Here is a 24,528-nt window from a genome sequence, read left to right on the forward strand (position 1 = left end):
AAGCATGAAGTGAAGTACTTGCACATCAGTAGTGTATCTGAGTCTCTGTCAGATTTACTTGGTTGTTACAGTCTTCTATCTAAGAAGAATTATTTCTAGAATATGAAAACAAAACGTGATAGATTAAACCATAAGAAATACTTTTAAATTTTGTTTTCCCCACCTCAGGCTCTTGGTATGACATCTTCCCAGGACAGAGCAATCATTAAAAGAAAGCTAAAGGAAATGAAAGCATCCTTGGAGAAGGCTCGCAAAGCTCAAGAGAAAATGGAAAAGCAAAGGGAAAAGCTTAGAAAGAAGGAACAAGAGCAGCTGCAGAGGAGATCAAAGAAAACAGACAAGTGTTCGTCAGATGCAATAGAGGGCACTAATGAGCAGTGATAAGCAGAAGTGCTGCTGTGTTTGGAAAGTGAAGGCATGTCAAGGGAAGAGAAACTCACATCCACTCTGATGCCCCTTCAGCTTTCTTGTGTTCATCACCCAAGACTGTGTACAGAGAGACGGGGCTGTACATAGAATGACTAGGGAAATTTATATTGTGTAGTTTTCTTTCCTGCATATCCAGTTCACGCTCGTTGCTGTTGCCATGTGAAACAATCCCAGCCCCTCGGTTTGTTCTGTTCTTGTTGACAGCTAACAGATTTCATTTTTGTGTGGTGGTGTTTCCTTCCAAACTACTCTTCTCTATTGAGCTCTGTGTGTTTGGTCACTTCAGTAACCAGCATGATGCCGAGGAGCATGTCCACTGCTTCACCTCTTCTGAATAGGATGGCCAGTCATTATGATTGGGGAACATTTCTTCAGCTGGGTAAAAGGAGTTGTGCTCTAACTGATAAGATTTGACTTAACTTTCTAACTGGAAGTTCAGCTTCTTTACAGTGTTTGGATACTCAGTTCAATCTGCTGGAGTAAGTTTCATCTTGCGTCAGTACCTTTAAGCAACACTTCTCTGAAAACTGTTCAGTGACTTCTGATACACTGGAGATAAAGACAGGAGAGTCAATATTCCCCCTGGGTAAAGGACAGGAGGGAAAACTCTTTCTGTTAACCCAGGAAGGAGGCAAAGCCTTAAATGGTTATATGGGTTTACACAGAAATCTGAGGATAACATTTATCCTTTAGATATCTGAGCAAGGATGAATTTCTAACTAGAGCACAGCATATAAGTCTGTATAAATTTTATTGTGCTCCTAGTGTGTAGGCAACTTTCTTATAGCACAGTCCTCTTTGTTTTTCATCTGTTCCATACAGGAAACTGGGTTTATTTTGTTTCAAGTTGTTTTTTTCCCAGGAAAAACACCACGTCTTCAAATTCATTCTCCAGTCAGTAAGCATTGGGAGAATAAGCTTTGTGCTGTGCTATTATGAAGCTGGTATTGAAAACAATTTGCGAACTTGAGTCTGCTGTAGATTTTCAGTTTTTACAGAAGTGCACTTTAAGAAGAGGAAGATGAGTGATTCTGGTTAAATTCAGTACATTGCTGTTAAGGTCAATGCTTCCATGGAGGTGGTGGTTACTAAATCCAAAGCTCCCACCTTATAACTGTTTTGATTGATATATTTTAAGAATGTGCAACCAAAACCTGAATTTTTGGGCTTTGGCTGTAGAATGTTTTGATGGCTTAGCAGTGGTCATACTTCAGGGATTTCTGGGGTGTTTGAGGCCACGGATGAAGCCTACTGTGTAGTTTTGACTGTGACAGAAGCAGTGTATGATTTTACTGCCTCAGCAGCAGTACTGAACTATGCAGTATTGCTTCAAAATCACGGACAGACAACGGGCAGATCTCCACAATGAGGAGCTGCAGGCACAAGCTGACTGCTCTACAGTCAAAGCTAACTGGGCATGGTTGAGAAACATCACTTCCCATTCGTGCAGCCTGGAAGTGGCAGTCTTCATCTGGTTGTGCAAGCTGAGATGTTGTTTAAGATGGTGATGCAAAGTTAGAATCTTGAACTTAAAAATGCGCCAGCCCAAAATTGAAAATTCCTCTGAAGAAAATGCGTGTTTTAGTTTGACTTGGCTTCTCTTCTGCTCTGTACTTTATGGCATTCAGATTTGTGTCTGCAAAGTTCTCTGAAGCTCAGATTTGAAACACTTAGGGTGCACTGTTAATAGTTACATTTCTTTTGATCCTAATAATTTCTTTGACATGTAAAATGGTCTGGAAACCGAGAGAGCCTAGTTCATTCAAAATTAATACACAACAGATCTACTTAGCATTAGCTTTATTTTTCCTTCCAAATCCAATTTCTACAAGTTTTTGATGTATATTTTATTCAGATCTAAAATTGAAATTGCCATGAAAGATACTTGCTGATATTTCTAAAGGCTTGTGATACTTTTCTTGAGATAAACCACGAGCAGCAAAATACACCTGCTAACAAAAATTACACATTGCAGTAAATCCTTCTGTGTTCATTCATAGGAGAAAAATTTTACAGATGTTTAACAGCCTCATAAAACTAGCATTCTTAGAGTAAGAGAAGTTACCTGGAAGAAACTGGAAATTTAATATTTTAGATACAATGTTGATAAATGCATTAGATAACAATTTTCTTTTAAAATTATGTTTACATTGTAATAATGTTTAAGTGGTTGTATATAATAATCTAAGAGGGTGCCCCTGTTTTATGTTCTTTTGTTATTTAGAAACCTGAGCAGATTGCTTGGCATTATACATTGAGTTTTCATTCTTGCTTCTTAGAATGGTTTCTAGTTAATCTCTTTGTAAATCATGTTCTTACTCTACAGAATAACTAATTCAACTTAAGTTCTTTAAGTATTCAGGGGACTTTTACTGCTGTGTGATAATGTTATTTTGTTATTCTCAGACTAAAACATCAACAAAAACCTAACTTAAAAAAAACTAGTGGCTCACATTTAAAATAAAACCATTAAAATGCATTTTGATCAACATGTGAAAACTAAGGAAATGGAACAATGTCAAGAGTTTTGCTCTTCTTTCTGTGATAAAAGATTTATGTGATCCCTTTTAGTAAATATGGCAACTCAATCTTGGGAAGTGCAGAAATGTCATTGGATAACAGACATGAAGCACAGTTTGAAACTTTCCTTGCTGTTCTGTAGGATCTTTAAAGTTGTGTTGCATTTTTCCCCTTGTATTATGACTTACAAGAAACAAAAGATGGATGTCTCATCATTCTTAACTTAAACTTCCTGTAAACCAATGCTAAGTGAGACTAATGTGAGGCCTAATGTAACAAGAAGAAACAAATTTTATGTGCTAAATGACTGGACAGCCTTTCTCACAGTTTGGCTCACCTGCAGGTGTAATGTTGCCTACATTGTGTATTTATTTGTGGAGCTAAAGCTGTTTTTATTAGGCTGACCTGGCTGGCCACCACTGAACTGCTGTGCAAGCAGTGTGGTGTTTCCACACCTGTGCTTGTGTCATCTTTACAGCTAGGTGGCTACAGCAGGCTGGCCCAAGTTATTTTCTCCCTGGTTAGGATGGTAGGCCAGATCTGTAAACTCCAGTTCTGCTCATTGCTGCAGTATTGCAAGCTGTGAATATATAGAGCCTCTAAAAAGCTGAAGAAAGGAGAGTTAGGAAAAAGTGGAAGTCTCAAAGTCTCAAAAATAGAAAATGAAATATACGACACTGCAGATTACTTTAGTCCTACAAACCCATGTGTTTATACTGAGATTGTGAGGAGAGTGGTGGCTCCTCGTTCTGTTCAAATCAGCCAGGCATGCTGACATCAATCGCTTCCAGCTTGTGCCTTCCCATTTCTTCACGGGTGGGTTGCTGCACCCATGAAACTTCCTGTTAAAACTCCCCATTGGGTTTCAGTCTGCCCAAGGAGACCAGGGCCAGGGGGTGAAGAAAGAGCTGCACCCCTTCACTGCAAAGCACAGAGAGTTGCCCACTGTTTGCATTTCACCTGCCACCCTAAGCAGGTCTGGTGGGGGTTACTGTGAGTGGAGCCTGTTCAATATCATGAATTAGAATTACACAGTGGAACAGAAGCCAGTTACAAAAAGCTGAATGGAGTTAGATGTTTGTATTTCAGTGTATACAAATACTTTTGTATTTTTTCAACTTCTTAAAATTTTTTTGCAATGGCATCTGTTTTGCCGTGACTGTAGTCTGCTGCAGGGATACCACAAGAATTGAGCTTTTACTAGAATTACTGAGCAGCTTTCCTCTAAAACTTGCCAGCCCTCAGCTCTCATTGACATTCAGAGGTGCTTGACCCTTGAGATCAGGGTTCCTCACACTTTATTGCTTCCATCAAAGCCTCCTGTCCTCCTGAGCTTCTATATCTTCACTTCCTGGCTCATGGACTGGTAAGAGGTGGGCAGTGTCACTTTTGAGAATGAATTGTGTTCCACTCTTGCACATAGTGCAGAATACTGTCCTACAGTAGTACGGAAGAGGATCATCGTTTAGTTGGGTGTCAGTATTCTAGCAGGAAAACACATTTTTCTGTGTTTTTAACCCCAACTTTGATTTTTTGGAGTGCTTTCAGCAGTTCGTTTCTGAGCAAGATGACAGGTGAAATCCAAGGAGACTTGCCCACTCACCAGGGTGGAGTGTGGGTCATCTGTAGATGGCACAGTCCTTTTTGTTAACCTTCCCTATGGATTATACTGGACTTTTTTCTGTACCTGTGAAACTGATTTTTCAAAGCTGTTATATCTTAGTCATGACATTGAACCCTCCAACCCCTCAATATAAAATGAGCTTTCTGTTACTAACCAGCTGTACCAGCTGGTACTTTTGCTTTTAGCATTAGGTAATGATTTAGAAAATGCACATCTTATGGGAAGGTTTGGTGGTAGTGCCTTGGGCTGCCTGTTTCTTTGGGAAGTGTGGACTGTGTTAAGAACAAGCTGTGGGGTTTGTGAAACCTGCTAAGTTAGGCCAGTCACTTCTTCCAGAGAGATGAGGAGGGCTCACAGCTCACGAGATCAGATCCAGCCCATGTAACCCAGGAGCCCGGGGCTCCTTCTTGGTTTCCAGTGGGAGCTTTGCCACTGTCACTGGTGGAAGTGGACTTGGGCCCTGTGCAGAAGTGTCTGAAGGAAGGGGGGATCTCAGGGCACCAGATGTAAGGAGTAACCAGCCCACTTGGAAGTGAAGAGTGCACAGTGAACATCTTCTGACTCTGTGCTTTCCCATACACATTCACTGAACAACTGCTTTCGTATTTCCCAGTCACATTGCGACGGTATCTCACTGGTCACTGACAAGTGTTCCACATATTGCTAGAAGACCAGGCAGCTAAAAGACTAAAATGCACTGTGCTTACTGTAAAAATTGGCTTCTTACATTGTTTCTTTTTATATGGTTAAAGAGATAGTTGTGCTTCAGATTTTTTCCTTTTTCTGTTCATTTTTTAAAGAGGTCAAATGTATATGAAGTGCATGTTATCCTGAACTTTTTGTTTGTACATCTTGGTGTCTGATCACCTGCATGAAGGACACAGTAGTGCCATGTCTGAGCTTGTTCTCTTGTGCTTGGTTGATATGAACTTCTCTAGATTGTTGAGTTTTCCCCAAGATAACTTTGTTTAATATTTAGTTATTGGGAGACATCAAAAGAAAACATCATGGTGGCCCTTTGTTTTCTTACAGTTGAAATATAAACAACAAAGCCTCGTGGTTTAAAGTTAATTTGTTAGTGTAAATAAATTTCTTGCCAATGAGTATTATTGTTGTTAGACAACGAATGCAATAAAATGAGAAATCCTGAATCTTTATTAGAATTTGTAATGAGTCCTCACTTTTCTGCCCTTTTGTTGGTCATTCTAGAAGAAATAATAAATAGTGAGGATGACTGGACAGCTGCATGGGTCAGGCTAGGGGGTAAGGGGGATATGTGCCTTGCCCTGGTTGTTCTTTCCTTCCTTCTGCTCAGCCAAAGATTATTTTATTCCTGGCTCTTGGCCAAATTGGCGTGATTCACAAGCCTCCAAGTGGGTCTCATTTATACTCTGTAATTATGTGGAAAGAAGTAAAAAAAATATATATTAAGGAAAAGAATGGTCTTTTTTCTTTATATGCAGATGAAATGTAGCATGCAGTCTTTTGCTGCATGTTGATGTAAAAGTAGGCTACTTTCACGTTCATACTGGTTAATGTTTGTGTGTTTAAAAGATCTGGATTGGTTTTGTTATGTAAAAACATTTTATGCTCAAGTGTAGGTTAGTTATAATGGGCATTTTATACATCCAAAGTACAGCAGTTATTTTACTAAGCATGTTTAATATGTCTTTTATTTATTTGATTTTAGTAATGCATTAAGTTAGGGAAAATCAAAGGGCACAGACTGTCCAATTTGTGTAGTTATTTCAGTGGATTTACATCTGGCAGAATCTAGGCCAAATACTCTGCACTTAATCTGTCTAACCCAGTTTGTGTTTCCCATCGACTGAATCATAAATCTTACCTTCCACTAATACGGCCACCACCTGCAAGAAGCTAAAAGGAATTCTCAATTCGTAAAATTATTATCTTAATTAAAATAGATACACTAAGAGGCTCCAAGTCCACAACTGACATGTAAAATGTGTCTGCTCAGCAGCTTCCTAGGCCTGGAGCCATCTATACATATGTCTTTCTTGTTTGTGCAAGTTGTCTCAGATAGCTGCAACTGGGTTTCGGTAATGCCCAGAGCTGCTCCAGTCTCTACAGCGTGTTAAAGATGCTGGGTTATGCCCTCCTTGGGCTTGCCAGTGTGGATTTTATGTGTGCACGTTACTTTGTAATTGGGAGGCCAGGCTTGAGCTGCATCTTCCACCACTGCTGTTTCTGCGCTGAGGCTGCCAGGAGGTAGAAGCTGTACCCCAGCATGGCTCTTGCTGCACAACGCCTGCTCGCTGTCTCTGTCCTGCCCAGCACCACCTGAACACTGGTGGCCCTGCTCCAATTCCCACCTCTGTGCTGCAAGGCTGGGATACCTGTGGAGGAGGTTGGCAACAGGCTTCCTGCCCTTCTCACCTAAGGTCAAAGTTTTCCCGTCAGTAACAGCTGATACCTATGATGTCTCTCCTCTGAAATGCTGTAGGAAAAGATAAGGCCCCTCGCTTGCCCGGGATTCAGTCTGCGGGCAGACCGACAGGAAGATCTTCAGCGCAGGAGTAGTTTAGAACAGAAAAAAAAGCCAGTGATGAGTGAAGACAGTCTTGATTTTCTGAGAGGCCAAAACCAACAGAAAACCCAGAAGTTTGACAAGATCCAACAATGCGCAATTTGTTCATTTGAAGATGTTTTAAGCAGCAGTAAAATGTGAAAATAATGTTTTGATGGGTTATTCTGCACTGCTGAGGGAAGTGGCTGTTGCCCTTCTACAACCAGAGAGTAAATCCAGGACCAGCAGAGTGACTGATGGGCATTTCAGCTGTGTCACTGCCACTGATACATGATGTAACTCTACAGAACATAGCACTTCAGAACAAAAAGTGGCACAATCCTAAAATAATCACTTCAGAATGCTAGTGCAGGCCACTGGTGGCTAATCACAAATGAGTAAATAGCCCAAACTCTCCTTACTGCGAGAACTTCCTTCAGAGCCATTCTTTCAGCTTGGGCTCTGGCAACACCACCTTTTCTTCAAGGCTGAAAATGGATTACAAGTTCCTGTAAGAAAGTACACCACTTCTGAGGGAAGCTAAAGTGTCCTGCAGGGAGGAAAGTTGCTAAGGAAGGAGGGGGAAAGCCAGAGTTAGGTAATACCAAAGTACAGCAAAGGGATGAGAGAAAAGCCACCCTCATTCGGGGCTGGCTCTGCTCTGTGGAAGGGCTGCACACCATGGGCAGCAAAAGACTCAGAACTGTGATCCAAACAGATGAGTCCTTGTCACCAAAGCCTTCATGGGCAGACAGTGGAGCCTGGGCAGTGCACAAGTCCCCAGTTCAACTGTGAACATTTTGGAGAGGAGCTGTGAGCAGTTTGTGCACAGACCTGCTGATGCTGAGGCACCCCCAAGAGACAAGTCAGTTAGCTGTGTGATTAACCAGCACCCAAGTCTGCCCCTCCAGCCATCAACAGACCCCCACAGCCTGTGCCCTTTGGATACAAAACATCACAAATACCAGCAACTACTCTTAGTACATGGTGTGTAGGAGTTGTCTGCCATGGCAGCAGAGGGAAGCTGTAGGCATTGGAAGGGCCAACATGCCACTGGCTCCGTTCTTCAGCCTCACAAACTTCTTGTGCCCAGGAACATGCCTTACACCACAGTGTCTGTGCCTGCTAGCCAGTGGCAGCGTGGGGGCTTGGGGTGGAGCAGAGGCTTTCTGGGGGCAGGAGGTGATTTGGCAAGACCCACAGCCCACTCAGCTGTGCAGAGGAAGTGGGATGACACCATCCTTCCCATACAGCAACACTGCCCCAGCCACAAGCCCTGGCACTGACTTCCTGCTCATTAGAGCTGTCCCTTTTGCTCAGGAAAGGAGCAGTAATTGTTTTCCTACCAGTGGATGAAAGCTATTAGGCTTGTTAGAAAGAAAAGGTGCAGGAGCCAAGAGGAGTCAGTACACACATTTGCTGTTCAGGACCACTGCTCACCCAAACCTCAGCCTGCAGTACTGCCTCCTCAGCCAGAACAGCAAAACCCAAACAGAGCAGGGTTTGCACTTAGTTCACCTCCTGTCTCAGTGTTTGGGCCACTACAAAGCAGGTTATTTGGTCTGTCTTAAAGGCAAGAAGCACTCCTGTGTTTTCTGGACTTCCCATATACTCTTCAGATTAGAGGGGCTGTGGCTGGTGCTGGAGCAGACTGCAGGAAGGAACAGCAAAGCCAGCTTAGCAATTGGCACCCAGGGACTGGCTTTTTCTCCTCCTAAGCTTGCACTGCAGAAGCAGCCTTTTTTTCTCCACAATGGTGGAAGAACTGCAGTGAGGAAAAGCTATTGCATCAGCTGAAGGATGCAGAGGGGCCAGTGGCCCTCAGGGACGTCTCTCTGGTGGCACCATTTGGAGGGGCTGCCAAGATGCTGAAAAGGGCCAGTGCAGGCAGGTGCAGGTACCACAGTGGCAGCCCCAGCAGGGGATGCCACATGTAACACAGAGCCTTTAGCTGCATGTCAGCAATTCTCTTGAACCTGTAGAGCTGATCACAGGTGGGAGCTCAGAAGGACAGAGAGCGCAGCAGGAGCTGCTCTGCGGGTAAGGGCATCTACACTAATGCAAGAAGAGCTCACTTCATGAGCTCCAGCTTCAAAAGACACTGAGTTCAGTTCATTGCAAATGACTGCTACCTAACATCATCCCAAAAACACCAGCTGAAGGAAACCTGGGGGGCTTTTGGCAGTGCAAAATGTCAGTAACTGATGCCAGATAAACATGAAGGGCTGCCTGGTGCACAGCAGTGCAGTGGGAATTGACTCCACACCAATTGAAGTTAAACACAGAACATATGTGAGTATGGCTTGGGGGAGTCACTGCAGAGCACCCAGAAATGCTCCCTTTGTGGTGACAAACAGGTATTGCTAATGCACTTCCTGCTGAAGGTGTGCAGGATATGTTTCCCACTCTTAAGGAGAATAAAAAAAGCTTTTCTAAACTCCCTTTGAAAGACCCAGTAAGAAACCACTCCAAAGTGATGCCCTACTCTTTCTCATAGGATTGAAAGAAATTTATGAAACTGAAGTAACATTAGGAAATGGCTCTAGGGAGAAAGGGAAATGAATGAGACTGAAATAACATTTATTCTCCTTCCAGTTATTTTGGAAATATTAGGGAAAGGCAACAGGAAGGTTTGGAAGAAAAACCCCTAGCACAGTCCCTGGGAAGGCTGAGGGGTCAGTGACAAGAATGCACACCACACTGGTAGTCAGCAATTCTCATTTACAAAATCAGTTTTCTCATGAGGGAAAAAAAACAACCAAATAACAAACCAGAAATCCAGTCAGCACAGATAGTTCAGTGTCTGACAGTTTAGTCATTTGCAATCTGAAATTAAACTTCAAAGTTACCCTGTGTTAACGACATGGGGTCCCCCCCGGTACACAGATAAACTAATTTCTCACCTTCAATTCCATTTCCTTTACTATTGCATAGAAGTCTCATTTTGGAGAGGAAGGCTAAAATACATTTCCATTACTGTAGTTAACCTTTATTGGAACAGTCTTCTTGTTAGCAGATCTAGCAGAAACTAAGTGAGTTCCCAAGGAATTAAATGCTTTCCACTGCAGCAGGTCTTGCCCGCGATGAGCTATAGATCACAGTAGAGAGCTCTGTGGAAGATTGTGCCAATGAGCAGTTTTCCCTCGTAGATGGATGCCACTGAGCTTCCCTGCAGCACAGAGCCATTGTCAGCATAGACACGTGTCACCACAGGCTCCTTCGAGAGGATGTTCTGGATGCGCAGGACCTGCCGGAGGGGGAGGATACATCTACTGAAATGGTCATAGGTGAAAATGCTCCACGGGTAGGGGGGACATCAGCATGTTAACTTAAACAAATTAGATAGGGTGACCAGCTGCTGATAATTGCAGCCATGTAATTCCTGTGAGAGGGCCTTTAGCGAAGCACGGTCCACGAACAATTATCTTTTTTTTTTAATTGTTGTGCAACATCTGTAAGGCAGTAAGGCAGTCATCCCCACCACTAGGAACATGAATATTTTCTCCAGCCTAAGACTTAGTTAATATCTTCTTATTTTCCCAGACAGAGAGAGTAAACAACTGCCTAGTATCATCAATCTATTACTATTGAATATGGTAATTTTGAGAAGTATCTCATAGGGAGCTTCAGACAAGGCTGAAGTCAAATGGACACCAGCCAGCTGCACTTGTGGCCACTATCGCACCAATGCCAGTACCACAGTGATTTCATAGAAAGAAGAATTACACTGTCACCTACAGATGAACTACACTTGCACAGATTAATCATTCCTGTGCAATCGTTTCTGGTCATGCTTTGCACTCAGTCAATTATGTTTAGTTTGGCAAAGATGTGCTGGCTTGGTAATTAATGCAGTTCATCAGAATCTGTGTGCGTGGCCACAGCTGCACAGAAAGCAGCCTGAGGAGTCCAAAGTGACTGAGCCATTGGGTGGAAATTATTTAGTTGTCACACAAGGATCTGAATAGGTGTTTGTTAGTGAGTATATACTGTTCAGGCTCTCACTTGAGAGCAGAAGCCAGCTTGGTCTTCGCTTTAACAAAGGCACTTTGTGCCAGGCACTTTCTATGGAATGCAGTTAAGTTATACCAGGATGATTTGAACAAAACAGCTTTATGGCACAGATACAGCTAAGAGACCAGTGATGTCTCCCAAAAGGCACCTCAGATCCAGGAAGATTTTCAGGATCATAGTAGAACAGCTTCATCCCATTGGGATGACATCCTGTCCAGATGTCTCCAGTGTGAGGGTCAATAGACAAGTTATCAACCAGAGTGTCCAGTTGCAGAGTCTATCCAACACAGAGGAAAAACAAGAAGTTAAAGCTATCAGAAATCCTGGAAGTGAACTATAACATAACCAACAGACTTGTCCAAGACTCTCATCTGACATAACTTAGACTGATTTTTTTTAAAGAAGTACTTTTTCCCCCACTTCTGTTTTTCTTTTCCCCTGGTATGCATCATCCCCACCTCTGTGCTGTGAGAAACTTGCTTGCTGCTCTGAGCTTCCACCATCAGCTCATTCACACCTACACATCTGTGGATGCCTTCAGTGTTTTGTGCTCTGACCCACACTGCCTGAGGCAGACTTCCACTGCAGCTCAACAGCATGCCCAAGGATTCCTCCCTAGTTGCTGGTGGGAGGGTGGAAGACCTGAAGCTCTGCAACGGGGAACACAGGCACCTCTGCAAACCCACAGCAGGAGCCACCCAGATCAGAACTTTTTACAGATGGTCATGCTGAAATCTCAAGCATTCATGGGAACTATTCTGTCCAAAATCCACATTTGCTTCTTTTTTAGGGAACAGCAGCCCCTTACCTTCACTTGGGTTAAACTCCAGTTAGCATGTTTTTCCATGACATAGATATTGTGATCCAATACATCTGCAACATAGATGTACCTTCAAAAGAAAGCAAAGCATCTTTTAATGTACATGAGTAAGCAGGCACCAAAACCAGACAGTTCCTCCTGTCCCAGCCCACACACCAACAGACATTGCAAGCAGGCCACAGGGCACTGAAGCCAACCTGATGAGATGCCAGTGTAGCTTCACACTGTGCCAGTTCTTCCATTACAACACTGAAATAAGCCTTGGAACCAGAAAGTCAAAATTACGCTTTTTTTTTTAAGATCACCTGTCCACACCACAGGACTGGTTGATCCAGTCATACAGATGTAGAACTGTAGAGCATTCCCTGCTTGCAGAAACCCTGCCCCATTAATCCTTACAAGCAAGATACACAAACTCCTGTATCAGCTGGTTAAAATGCAGCAACTGTTGACCTTATTGCCTATAAAGTAGCACACAATGCAGCAAACCTTGCTGCTAAACACCAGACACAAAACTTCCATGCTACAAACACTCTGTATCACATGTGTTGCACAGGCAGCACCTTGCCTTACTTTAACCAGTTTAGACACCTGACCACAAAGGTACCACGTGTACAAATTAGGATCTTCAGATACTTCTGTGTGATCAAACAAAATCTAATGTAAGGAGAAACTTACTTTCTATCGGGTGAAATGTTAATTCCATTGGCTGAATAAAACCCAGATGCTACTTCTTTAACTTCTTTTGGACTGTAGTAAACAACATTTGACCAGGTTAGACCCAAGAACATTTCTAAGAACATCAAGAGGAAGTCGGAGAAGTAGTGGTCATTGGTAGCATAGAAGCTGTCTGGTCCCACGGCTACTATATCATTCACACTAAAAAGAAAGGAATAAAGAGATGGAGAAATTAAAAAAAAATAATAAAATTAAATGAGAGATATGAAGGAGCATTTTAAGACTGCCCAGAATCCAATCAGGACATGGTCATCCAATAAAGAGGCTGCAACTATAGATGTACTTCAAGTAGTCACCAAATTATTTAGATCCTTTTACTTCTATTTTCTATGAGCCAGGACTGCAGTGCTGAGCCCTGAACAGGACCATAGGGCATCAGCTAGAGATATGGCTACCTGTCTGTAAGTTCATGGAAATAATTATTTTAAAATTATTATTATTTTCTTTTTCATTACAATCAAGTAGAAAACAGAGAACAAGTAGGTGTAGTGACAACTTTATCAATCTGGCTGTTTGTCTTACAATCATATTGCAGTAGGATAAACCAAAAAAATTTTGTATTAAAAAAGAAGAAAAACAGAAAAAGCTAAATGTATGTTTATTTTTACAGTGTAGCAAGTCAAGAGAATAAAATATCTGGAGCTTCATATCTGCAATGACCTGAGACTGGGTTACATGAATGAAGGAGAAGGGGGTGCCAAAATAATTCACTGGCATCGATCACAGCAGCACTTAAGACTAATTTAGTGATACAACTATTAAAAATCTAATTTAGAGAAGAGATTGGAGAAACACTGCTTTTGATTACACAGATAAGAAGTAATCAATAAGAGAAACAGACATGCTGGTTAAAGAGGAAATATCTCATATTAATAATAGCCTAAACCCAAAAATCATCCTACACTGGATTTCACCAATGCAGCCTGATCTGGGGGAAGGTGGTACTTGGGTCCAATACCTTGTCAGAAGGTCATGTCGAATGGTTTTCAGGTGTACAAGAGAATTATCATCTTCTTCAAATTTAAACAATTCTACTGTGCTCTTCTGATGGGGATGGTTCACAACAAAGAGGTACACGGTGTCATCTTGAAAAAAGAAATGGAAACAGCTGAAGTCTCTGCAACTGTTTGTGTGGCTGAGACCCCCCAGCCCTGAGGCAGCCTCGAGCACATGCTGAGTTTGGTGCATTTGTCTCATGGCTCTGCAGAGGCAGAGGGACAAGTACCCATGTTCTGCAAGATGCCTCTGCATCCAGATCCAGATCTCCAGCTACTTTTCTCCTGGGCTGGCTCTACAGGGAACTCTGTGTTAACTAGATTTTTGCTATTTCTTCCAAGGAAGAAAGAAATGACCACCTCATCCTTATACCCAAGCCACTGGGTTTTGAAATCTGTGAAACAGCCCCAATCACCTGGAAGAAAGGTTTGTGGCCAAGGCAATTTGGGTTCTTTGGTTTGTCTACCGCATCCCCTGGGAGAGTGGAAGGAGCATCCTTCTCCTGTATTCTGTGCAAGGCTGCAGCCCATCTGCTCAGCCCTTCTGGTAGGACCCTACTTTAGCCACCACTGATTCTTCCAACACCCTCCCTTAAAGGGTGACTGTATGGGGATGCAGGTCAAGCTGCAGCAATTATTCTGTTTGTATTTGCAGACTTGTAATTGCCCTGCTAGAACCTCCAGTGAAAGGACAGGGAAGAAGATACTTTATTGGTAATCAGAGCCTGACATAGGAGAATGTATCTTGGAGAAGAGAATGTATCTTTGGCTTGGCCAAAGAGTAACAGAGGTTTTGGTAATTTACGGAGATTTGATAATTTACTCTTTCACTACAGAAAATTCCATTCTGGGCACTACTAGTCAGTAAAGGATGTATGTCCTCAAAACACTTGAACCCAGCATGAGACAGATGTAAACTGGTAAAATTAATTTTCTGTGGTTTTTAGCTCTAAATTTTACCAAGTTTTCTTTGCTTTTAATATACAGGGCATCTTTCTGTTTCAGACAGACTGAAATTATGTTCAAGCATGTTTCCTTTAGCAGTTGACATTTAGAAAAGAGCAAAAGAAAGGTAAAAAGCCCCAAACCTTTTTGTCTCCCAGCAAGAGCAACCATTGGAGGTGCAATGCAAGGCTGCAAAGGGATTTCTGATTGTGATCTCTAAGCTGATATTTGCCACCACCTCGAGCTCTTTACCTCTGTCTACATAGGTGTTGATTCCGTGAGGGTTAAATGATGCCAGATCAAACCCTCGGCTGATTCTCAGTTCCACTGCTCTGGGATTGTCTTCATTCAAATCCATCAAAAATATTTCACCTGGCTTATCTGGAGCAAAGCTCTTCATTCCTGGATATTTCAAGCCCTGTACAATCAAAACATAAGAAAATAATTCCTGGATAAAAGGTAAACAAGAGCATCACAGGGCTGAAAAACTGGAGCCTTGATCGGACTTGCAAGCAGACATGAGGATGTCCCTCTGCTTCAGCCTGCTGAGCCATGAGGGAGGTGGAGGGACTGGCTCTGCTCTCCCTGGCAGAGGGGGCAGGCTGTGTGGGGGCACAGAGAGCTGTGGCCAAGGCACCATGGCCCCCCACTGCAGCTACACCTCAGGTGTCTGCAAACTCACACACTGGGGACAAACCGGCAGTCCAGCACCACTGCCTGCATCACACACGGTGAAGCCATGGGGAACAACAGCAGTGCAACAGCTCACGATTCCTGGCATAAATTTTGCAATGTTATCATTCCCTGGGTGTCCCTGGAGCAAATAGATGAGAACATCAGCTTTTGTTTTAAAAAGAATTGCCAGCCATCCTAATTGCAAAGAAAAGGTTGAAAACCTATCTCCTAAAGGCTAAGAAAATCGGGAACAGCATAATCAACACATAAAATTTGATTTTTTTTAAATTTAGAGAATTTACTCATTTTCTTAACACAGCAGAGGATTGACATTTCAACATTTCAATGAAGCAGCATGAAAGAAAGTCAAGGTTATGTGGCCAGGTAAATCAGTGCAATAGGATACCTGTGTCAGAGCCACCAACACCACTTCTGCATCAAGAAGCATGCTTGCTCAAACAGAGGGGAATGACACCTAAGCCAACACAAGACTGGGTTGTTCTTTGGGAGCCAGTCAGCCTTGCAGAAAAGAGCCCCTCCTGCTGTTTTCACCTATGGCTTCTGCAGATAAGGAAGCAGGCAAGCCCCAGCATGGGGAGGTGGCACGGGAACTTACAGAGCTGATGAAAGCCAGTCCATTGGGAAGTATATCGATGTCTTCTGAACCAGCTTCTGCAAAACAGAGATAAACAGTGGTTTTCAGGTGACATTAAATATTTCCCATTTAAAAAACCTCCTTTTTAGTACAATTCCAGCTCTCATGAATGCCCCTTTCTGATATGACTGCACACATGATGAAGTTGGGTGGAAAAGATCACATTGCATTAAAAGTGGTAGCAGAAGACAGCATGTCAGGTTAGGAAATAGTACCGGGGTGTACCGCTTTTTGGAGCCCAGAGGTGCCCCTGCAGTGGCCAGGCAGTCTCCCACCCAGCTCCATGTGCCCCCAGATGTTGTGAAATGAATCAGCAGGTGTGGGATGGATCACCAGCTCCTGAAGATGTATTCTGAAGCAAGCAATTAGTGTGGGCATGGTGGTTTCCAGGGCAGGACCATACCCGTGACTCAGGCCTCAGGCTTGCATAAGGCAGCTGTGGGAATTGTACAAACTAATTCTCCTGACTGAGCTGGGACACTTCACAAAGACGGATTGCCAAATATTTAGTTAAAGCTCTCAAGTGACAGAGAACCTACCATATCTATAACAGCTAAGGGCTTTTATAGTTAGACCTCACTTTCAACTGCAGGTAATCACTTCCAATATTGCCAGTTCCTGTAGCTCCTGTAATAATTTTCCCTGCTAAGAAAGGAAGATAAAATAAAAACCCTTTAGTAAGAACACTAGAGAAATTTTAGGCTTTCATCAAGCACTCTCCAAAGAGCTTTTAGTCCAATGCTGAAGCCCGTTTGCCATCCCATGTTTCCACTACTCCCCTGAGAAGCCTCCCCTCTCTTCCCCAAATCACCAACAAAACCAGCATTCCTCACAAGCCACTTTCCAGATGATGAGGGAAACCACTCAGGAGCATTTGCTTAAAGAAAATTCTTCTGCAGGTTTTCTTTAACAGAGCCATCAACACAAGGCTTTTCCACCCAGCTTGTCCCATGTCTCTACAACCCCTCCTGCTTTGCCATAGCCACATGCTCAAGCCTGCGTGGGTCACACCATCCCTTCCACCTAAACACCTCCTCCCAAGGAAGCACCTGCAAATTTGAGCTGGGTTTACTGTTTGCTTTTAAGTAACTCCTATTTATCCAAGCACTGATTTGGCTGGGCTGTAATTTATCCTGGGATCACTGACAGCCTTTGTGGAGAGGAACCAGAACCCCAAATTCATCCACCCAGGAAAGTTCCTCCCCAGTTCAGCCCTGGGAAGACGCAGCGGCACAACTTCTCACTTGTGGCCAAGGCCAGCTCCTCCTCAGCCTCAGCAAGCTCCTGCTCCATCCCATGACACCAACAAGCAGAGAATCCCTGCCTTCTGAAGAGCAAAAGGTCTGAAGATGCATTTTGGGAGGAGTCGGCTGTTATCCTACCCCTGGGTTTTGGTTCTGAATTTTGACTAACTCAGGCAGGAGGCAACATCTGCACTGATGTGTCCAGAGACACTTACAGCCTGTATGTCTCCATTAAAGTTTTGAATTTGGGCACTTTTTTTCTCAGCTCAGCTTACACTCTGGTTTAAGCCACAAACTCCTTTCTTTTGCCCCAGTCTCTCCAAGTCTGGGTTAATTTATAAAATGGGGCTAGTGGAAATTCTCCACTTCCCAGGATTGCTGCAAGGCTAATAGCATAAAGAAATGCTGAGAGGCTCAATTGCCATGGTGACATGAGCAGGACAGACAGCTTTTACTGGCAGCGCACACTGGTGAATGAATAAACAGAGATACAATCATTTATCGCTACTGAATCAGTGAGGCTGCCAAGCAGAAGGATGAGCAGGCTAATTGGGAGCAGACAATTAAAAACTGTAAGTTTCTGGTGGAAGGAGCACATTAAGAGCCCTGCACCAAACTGCTTCAAGAGAAACTGCCCAGCAAAGCACATTTTGGGTGCTCCATGGCCAGATGCTGGAATGCGCGGAAGCGAGTGAGTGGTGTCGGAAGAGCAGCGGAATGCTGATTCAGCACAGCCCTGCTGATCCAGCAGCACCGAGGAGGGGCTGCAGACACACAGCTGGCCACAGGAGAGCTCAGGGACTCTCCTGCACACCTTTTGGGAGGGCCCTACACTGCTGCTGCAGGCACTCTATGGGGCAGGAGAGTTAGGAACTGACTCCTTAGGTATCACTTACACACCCTATGTTGTTTAATTGTATCACTGAGCCCAGCTTGTCCATGGAATTATCTGAAGAGGGGGCATTTAAGAAAAATTACAATATACTGTGAAAAATTGCTGCCTACTCTAGAACTGTTGGGTTTTTGTTGTTCTTTATTTTATCTTAGTATGATGTATTCTGCAGGTGTATCTAACAAAAAAAAAAAAAACATCTGGATTTCATATCCAAAAGTGTGACGTTATTTGGCCCATATCCCACTAATTGTTCCAAGGTGCAAGTATTTCTAGCAACTTCTATAGTAGCTTCTTGAACTTTGGGAGTTAGTACAGGAGCTATGGTTAGTTTATTATAAACCAGTAACATGATTAGACACCAATAAAACTCAGAAGCCAGTGTTTATTCTACAAATATAGCCTTTCCTACAGATTTGTGGATGAGGCTTAGGACAAGCTGCAATTTTTGTTTGTCCAATGTTTGTATCTGTGCTTATATTGCACAATACTTGAAAAGCAGAATAGATCAAAGTCTTAAAAAAGATACAGAAAAGATGAAATTGTGCAGGAAGAAAAGGGTCCACTAGAGAAGTCTTCCATTTACTCTGTGTTTGCTTCGCTTACATCACTTATAATTCATTGAGTGTATCAGAGGTCTGTTCTTCTACGTACAGAATGGATAATTTAAGATTATTTTGCTCAGACCCAGCTCTGGGACCTATGTTGCATTTAACAGTTCAGAAGGACTGATTTAAACATTAAAATAAAGACATTGTTTATTCAGCATTTTAAAGGAAAAAGGCCCAGGAAGCCAAGATGTCCATGTACAAAGACATCCTTACACTAAGTCACCCACACGAGCAACCTTACAGATCAGAGTACAGCAGAAGCCCATGTCTGAATAGCATTGCCTAGGCAGCATCTGAGCTTTATGGCTCCTTGGTCACCCTGAGTGTTATAAGCCCCTTTGTCACAGCAAATGAGTTTTAGAAGACATTTGAGTGAACACACCAACTTTAAAAGTTTGCACAATCCTTTGTTACTTCTCTTTCTGCCACACTGGACCTGCTAAACTGATTTTTGGCATTTTTATTTATCTAATGAGCAGCAAACTTTGCAGAGCAAAGGCGAGGCAAGGTGCAGAGCTCTGTGTGAAAGGACAGTGTTAGAGGAGCCAGCAACAAGAAGGAATGAAGCTCTGTAAATTGATCCACTGCCTCTAAGCAGAGACAGGTTCTCAGAAATCACCTAATCTACATGTAAATGTGAGGCACAAAAATCAAGATACTGTTTAGAAATGAAACACAACTGTATTTGTCTTCTCCAAGTTTCCTTTTTTCCTCAACAGAACAATCATGTTGCAAAAAAGTCTTATAAAGGTATGCTTAAAAATATTACTCAGAAATTATTTTATATTAATCATCACCAAATAAGTATTATTCATAGTCTTGTATGAGTAAATTACAGCTTAATCTAGAAGACCTGGAGATTTTTCTAAATGCAATTTTTTCTGTACCTAATTTCAAGCACAGGAACTCTGCATATACTCATTCATGGCCGCAATTTGACTTTACAAAGATGTTTGAATCCTGACACAAGGAAGAAGCAAGATTTATGAAATCAACACAGTGACTCAGCAAGCTCAAAGGTAAGGCTGTAAAAGCTCATCCAATGACTTTTACACATGAAAAATCCAGAAAAATTTCAACATAATTTAAGACATTTCCAAAAATACTAAGGAAGGGAAAATCCTTAGCCATCAAGCCTGCATTAAGTTTAAAAACTATTATTTGGGAGAAAGGGAGACACAAAAAAGCAATCAATTTTAAAGCTATCCATTTTATACACTGGTTATCCTAAATGGAGAGAAAAAATCCAAGACAGAAATATTGCTGTGTGCTAAACACATGGCCCAAAGGACAAAGTCAACCTTTCAGCCACTCGGTTAAACTTCCCTGCAAACCAGAAGAAGATGACAAACATGACCTCTTGCTCTTTGGAACTGCACAGCTGCATTGCACAACTGCGCCGAGTTCCCGCCGGCCACCGGCACCGCGCGGCACCGGCCGGCTCCTAAATATCCCCAAAATGTGGCACAGAGGAGCGACATCGGGGCAGGCATTTAGCAGCTGCTCCTTCACCGTGTGCCTGTGGCCCCCTCCTAAAGCTTCCACCCTTGCAGCACTTCCCATCTCCAAGATGACACCAGCTGATAGCTACCTGTAAGAACCTGTCTGAAGAGCCTGCACACCCTCATGTAAAAGCCAAATCATTTCCTAAGTGGCTTAGCAAAGAAGAAGTGTTTGCAAGGTACTCAATTTCAAGAAAAGGAAAAGAAACTCAATACCAAAGGCAAAACGCATTATACCAAACTAGTTTTTCAGTCCCATTTTCTTCCTGCAGTTTCTCCCTATCTCCAAGTCCAAGTAGCAAATGAAAGTCAAATTAGTACTTTGCTTTTGGGATCAGGCTTGGAAGTTGGCTTCAAGAAGCCATTACAAAACAAGGCTGGACAAAAGCAATGCACTCAGTTATTTTAAGCACGTACCAATTCCTTTAATGAGCCGGCAGTTCGGGAGGCTTACTGGGGCTACTTCCCTTGAAGCATTGAGTCTGTTCCTGCAAGAGGAAAGAGCAGGGTTAACAGCACACAGCCACTTTTAAAACACGTAACATTCCTAGTTTTCATTTTTATTGTCTACCATATTGCAGCAACAAATCAGCCATAAAATACTGAATAAGCAAACCCCAGAACTGACAACAGCAACTGCTCCAAATCCCTGCAGTGGTTACACATGTCCAAGGATTAAGTGATTCTTCTACACTGAGTGACTTCAGAAACTTTATTTTGTTCATGAGCTTCAGCAACAAGCTTTCATGACCCACTGCAGCTCAGATGACAAAATAACATAACCACTCTTTCTTCAGGTCTCAGACACCTAAATATAGTAGCACCCTGCAGTTAGGACCAACATTTCAGATGAGGAGAGGGCAATCTTCTACTGCAACCCACAGCCTATTTTTGGTGACCAGGCCACCAGCAATTGCACTTTCTTCATTTCTTAGTCTACATTCAAAGGTAGCGATAGCACTGTTCCAAGGCAGGAGTACTCATTTCCTTATAACAAGCAGGACTTGGTAGTCTGGGTTTTAGCAATAACCCTGTTCCCTCCTCTCCTCTCCTGGTACCCACTCCAAGCATTACCCTTCATCAGTGCTTATTTCATTCATGAATGGCCACAAAATTCCACCTCTGACTCATCCTTCACTGGACAAGCAGATACAGATAGGCACACACAAGTTTGTATTTCTCCAATTCCTTCATTCCAAGCTGTTTGCAAATCTTTATGAAAGACACCTCACAGCCAGGACTACTGTGTTTGACCATGCTGGTCCACAGTGCCACAAGAAAATATGTTGCATTTCTATGTAAAAATGTTGAGATAGCATGCTAGAATATTTCTTTTCTTCTTTTTTTTCTGCCCAGAAAAAAGCATTTAACCTAAAGTAGTTACTCCTTTGCCTGACTATCATATGCATGTGTTGAGGCTATTGCTCCAACCACAGGAAATTCTGAACGCAAAGATCCCATAGCAAAATCTTGTCCTGTTTATGTTATAGTTTGAGGCATAAACATAAACTAAACAGTAGTATCAGTCAATGATATGAAAAATATGTGATGCAGTTGACCACTGTATGATATGTCAGTCCTGCATTTTTTTAGTCACTTAAATATCAATTGGAGATTGCTTCAATGCAGTTAACAAAAGGCCAAAAGAAAAACAGTAAAAAGTGCAGAGGACAGCAAGAGAAAGGAGCCAAGTTAAACCCTCCCAAGCCCCCTCTCCCAGCACAGGAGTACTGACAGAGAATTACACTGGCTCCCAGCCCACAAACAGCACAGAAGGGGTATCAGCTGCCCCATTGCCCACTGGCATCCTGGCACAGCCAAACCCACCAAGCACCCAAGGGTGGCTCAGGGCGATCCTGCCTGAAGTTTGCACTGCTGCCTGCTTAGGACTTTTCCCTTTCCTATTTTCATCAGCTTTTCCCAGGCAGGCTGCAGGCCACACTGAGCCAAAAGCACAGCAGGAACTCAGCCAGCAGCCAGCAAGGGATGATGATATCCCGACAGCATTCCCAGGGAAACACTTCATGGGCTGGAATGAGAGTAATTCAGAAGGACACTAGTCACAAGCCTGCAGCATATATAGAGGCTTTTCCAAAATGTGTCAGTTTATCTAGCTCAGACAGCCTCAGCCATGCAGCCAGATGGCCTAGGTTACTGACTGCCTGTACTAAGAAGGGCCCGGAATATGGAGGGCCTGCAATATGTGCGGGATGCTACTTCAAAGCAAGCAAGCAGTTTTGCTACTTGGTGCAGCTCCAGTGCACGGTACCTTTCGCCTCACAGCTTCTCTTTCCAGTTTCAGTCCTCCACCTGCTGTCCTACTTCATGGGACACAGACCACAGGCCTTCCCTTTCCTTCAGTAGGAACCTGCTGCATATTCAAAAACCTCTCTCTCTTTCAGTTTTCCTCATCTCTAGACTAACCAATCCTGAATCTTCTGGGATTTGATTCTGGGTTTTTTTTACAAATTCAGAAGGAGCTGAAGAAAGCCTTTGCTGGATTCCTGCCTTCTGGGTGGGGGATGAATAAAAGGGACCCTTGGCAAGAGCTAACACCACCCACAGTTTCTCCTCTCAAGACTATGTTAAATTACCTTTAGAGTACTTTGTGATCTGAAGTTGTGTGTTTCCAAACTTGGCAACTGTCTTAAGACTGCTGGTACATTGCAGTTTGCAGAAAACACAGTACACAGGAAAAACCCATGGAGAGCTAAAGAGACAGGGGGATTCTGTTTCTACACAGAGATTCTCCTTTACCAAATTCCTAATGTTTCATTTGTTCTTTTGATTTGGAGGAGATGCAGGGTCCCCTGCTCTTCACAGCACTTGAAATGACTCACCCCACTAAAGCCTGGGAGTATCTCCCAGTACTGCTATCCCAGCTTATGCAAATCCAGGGCTGGAGGGCCCCATTACCACCATGGTTATCCCCAATAACACTGGCAGGGCATTTAGTGCAACATGCAACCACTTCGATGCCAGGTACCAGGGTCCAGGCAGTAAAGCTCTCTTTCTGTAATTAGCTACAATTACCGTCCACCCAAAGTTCAATTAGCTGGATGTCTTTGCTTTGAAATCAGGCATTTGGAGTCCTTGTGAACATAAGCAAAATTATAATGACTTAGTCACCTTCCAATACAGTAATTCACTGTCACTTTTGTGACCTGGAAAGACCAGTTACACATCTGGTAGCTTTCAGGACAGAAGCTGCTGTAACACCAGTGTTCACATTCATACCTTATGGCATGAGGTGCATGATATGGAGCATGATATGGCTGGGTATTTCAGCTCACAGCAAGTGAGGTCACAGCTCAGGATTGCCAATGTCTGTGCTTCATCAGAGGAAACCTCATGTACATAGGGGCTACTGTTATCCAGAGGTCAGCTTTGGTAGAATATAACCCAAGTTTCTGACAAACTGCTTTGGAGTCACTGTTTGGCCAGTTGGCAGGAGATGAGGTAGATTCATAGACAGTGCTTTTGGCACATCCCTGTTACTCGCAGGCTGTGTAAAAACAGAGGTACTATGCCCCTGCCCCAGTGCACCTTCTCCCCCTGTCCCCCTTTCTCCCAACATCATCCTGGGAAGGATTTCACATCCACTCAGTGCAAAGGGCATTTCTGCTGCATAAACGCTCCCGAAGTCAGTTTATGCCGAAACAGGATGAAAACGGCGTCACAGTTCCACTATTTTCTCTGGGGCAAAACGGTTCCCTTGATAACGCTGACAGCAATGATAGTGATGATGATGATGAACTCCTCCCCTCTGCCTGACACTGCGCTCATGCAAGGGCAGGTGCTCGCTAAGTTGTGCCCGAGACCGGGAGCTGCGGTGACCTTACTCTCGGAGGGCGGAGGGGAGCGCCCGCCGCCCCCGCCGGGTTCAGCCCCACGGCGGGACCCGGCCGCCGCCCCCTACCCGGGGCTCGCCTCAGCCCCTCTCGCCCCGCCGGCACCGGGACCCGCAGCTCCGAAACCCCGCTCACCCACCGAAAGGCCAGCAGCCGCTCCGCCGCCAGGGCTGCCGCTATCCCGACGAGAGCCACCACCAGCAACTTCCCCATGGCCGCTCCCGGCTCCGCCGCGCCCCGTCCCGTCCCGCCCCCGGGGCCCGGCGCTGCCTCCCTCGCCCCCGCCCCGCCCGGCCGTGCCCGCACCGGCGGCTCTGCCCGCCCGCCGGCCCGCCAGACAGCGGCACGGGGCCAGTGGCTCTCTGCAGGCTCCATGCTACAGCTCCCATGGGAAAGGCAGGTGGACCAACTTCCAATTCTGTTATTAAAAAAAATATGCGTTGTACAAAACTAAGTGTGTCAGACCAAGACTGCGTGCTGTGGAAT

General features: G+C 43.8%; 2 protein-coding genes across 4 annotated transcripts in view; one reads left to right on the forward strand and one right to left on the reverse strand.

Annotated features, from left to right (window-relative positions):
• The window catches only part of LOC138106413 (neurabin-1-like), a 135,137-nt gene extending 129,401 nt beyond the window's left edge, over nt 1–5,736 (forward strand). For all 3 annotated transcript variants that reach the window (XM_069006983.1, XM_069006982.1, XM_069006984.1), the window contains one exon: nt 169–5,736. In XM_069006983.1, the coding sequence (XP_068863084.1) occupies nt 169–381 (213 nt within the window). In that variant the 3' untranslated portion in view covers nt 382–5,736. The remainder of the gene's footprint in view (nt 1–168) is intronic.
• A 3,923-nt stretch (nt 5,737–9,659) lies between these two features.
• LOC138106415 (serum paraoxonase/arylesterase 2) lies at nt 9,660–24,290 on the reverse strand. The gene is made up of 9 exons (XM_069006985.1): nt 24,182–24,290; nt 20,609–20,679; nt 15,904–15,959; nt 14,865–15,030; nt 13,631–13,757; nt 12,613–12,813; nt 11,923–12,004; nt 11,263–11,391; nt 9,660–10,347 (listed from the first exon to the last, which is right to left on the reverse strand). Exons 1-9 carry the CDS (start codon nt 24,253–24,255, stop codon nt 10,189–10,191), a joined length of 1,065 nt encoding a protein of 354 aa, XP_068863086.1. The 5' UTR covers nt 24,256–24,290; the 3' UTR covers nt 9,660–10,188.
• Nucleotides 24,291–24,528: the final 238 nt, after the last annotated feature.

This window comes from Aphelocoma coerulescens, chromosome 2 (assembly GCF_041296385.1).
Source record: "Aphelocoma coerulescens isolate FSJ_1873_10779 chromosome 2, UR_Acoe_1.0, whole genome shotgun sequence".
Taxonomy (NCBI): Eukaryota; Metazoa; Chordata; class Aves; order Passeriformes; family Corvidae; genus Aphelocoma; species Aphelocoma coerulescens.

Coding starts and splice junctions, on each gene's coding strand:
- LOC138106415 (XM_069006985.1), bottom strand. CDS start 24,255: ATGGGGAAGTTGCTGGTGGTGGCTCTCGTCGGGATAGCGGCAGCCCTG. Junction 12,814..13,630: donor CGACATGACCTTCTGACAAG/GTATTGGACCCA, acceptor CTTTCTTTTTAG/TGTGAATGATATAGTAGCCG. Junction 11,392..11,922: donor GGAGTTTAACCCAAGTGAAG/GTAAGGGGCTGC, acceptor TGTGTTGGATAG/ACTCTGCAACTGGACACTCT.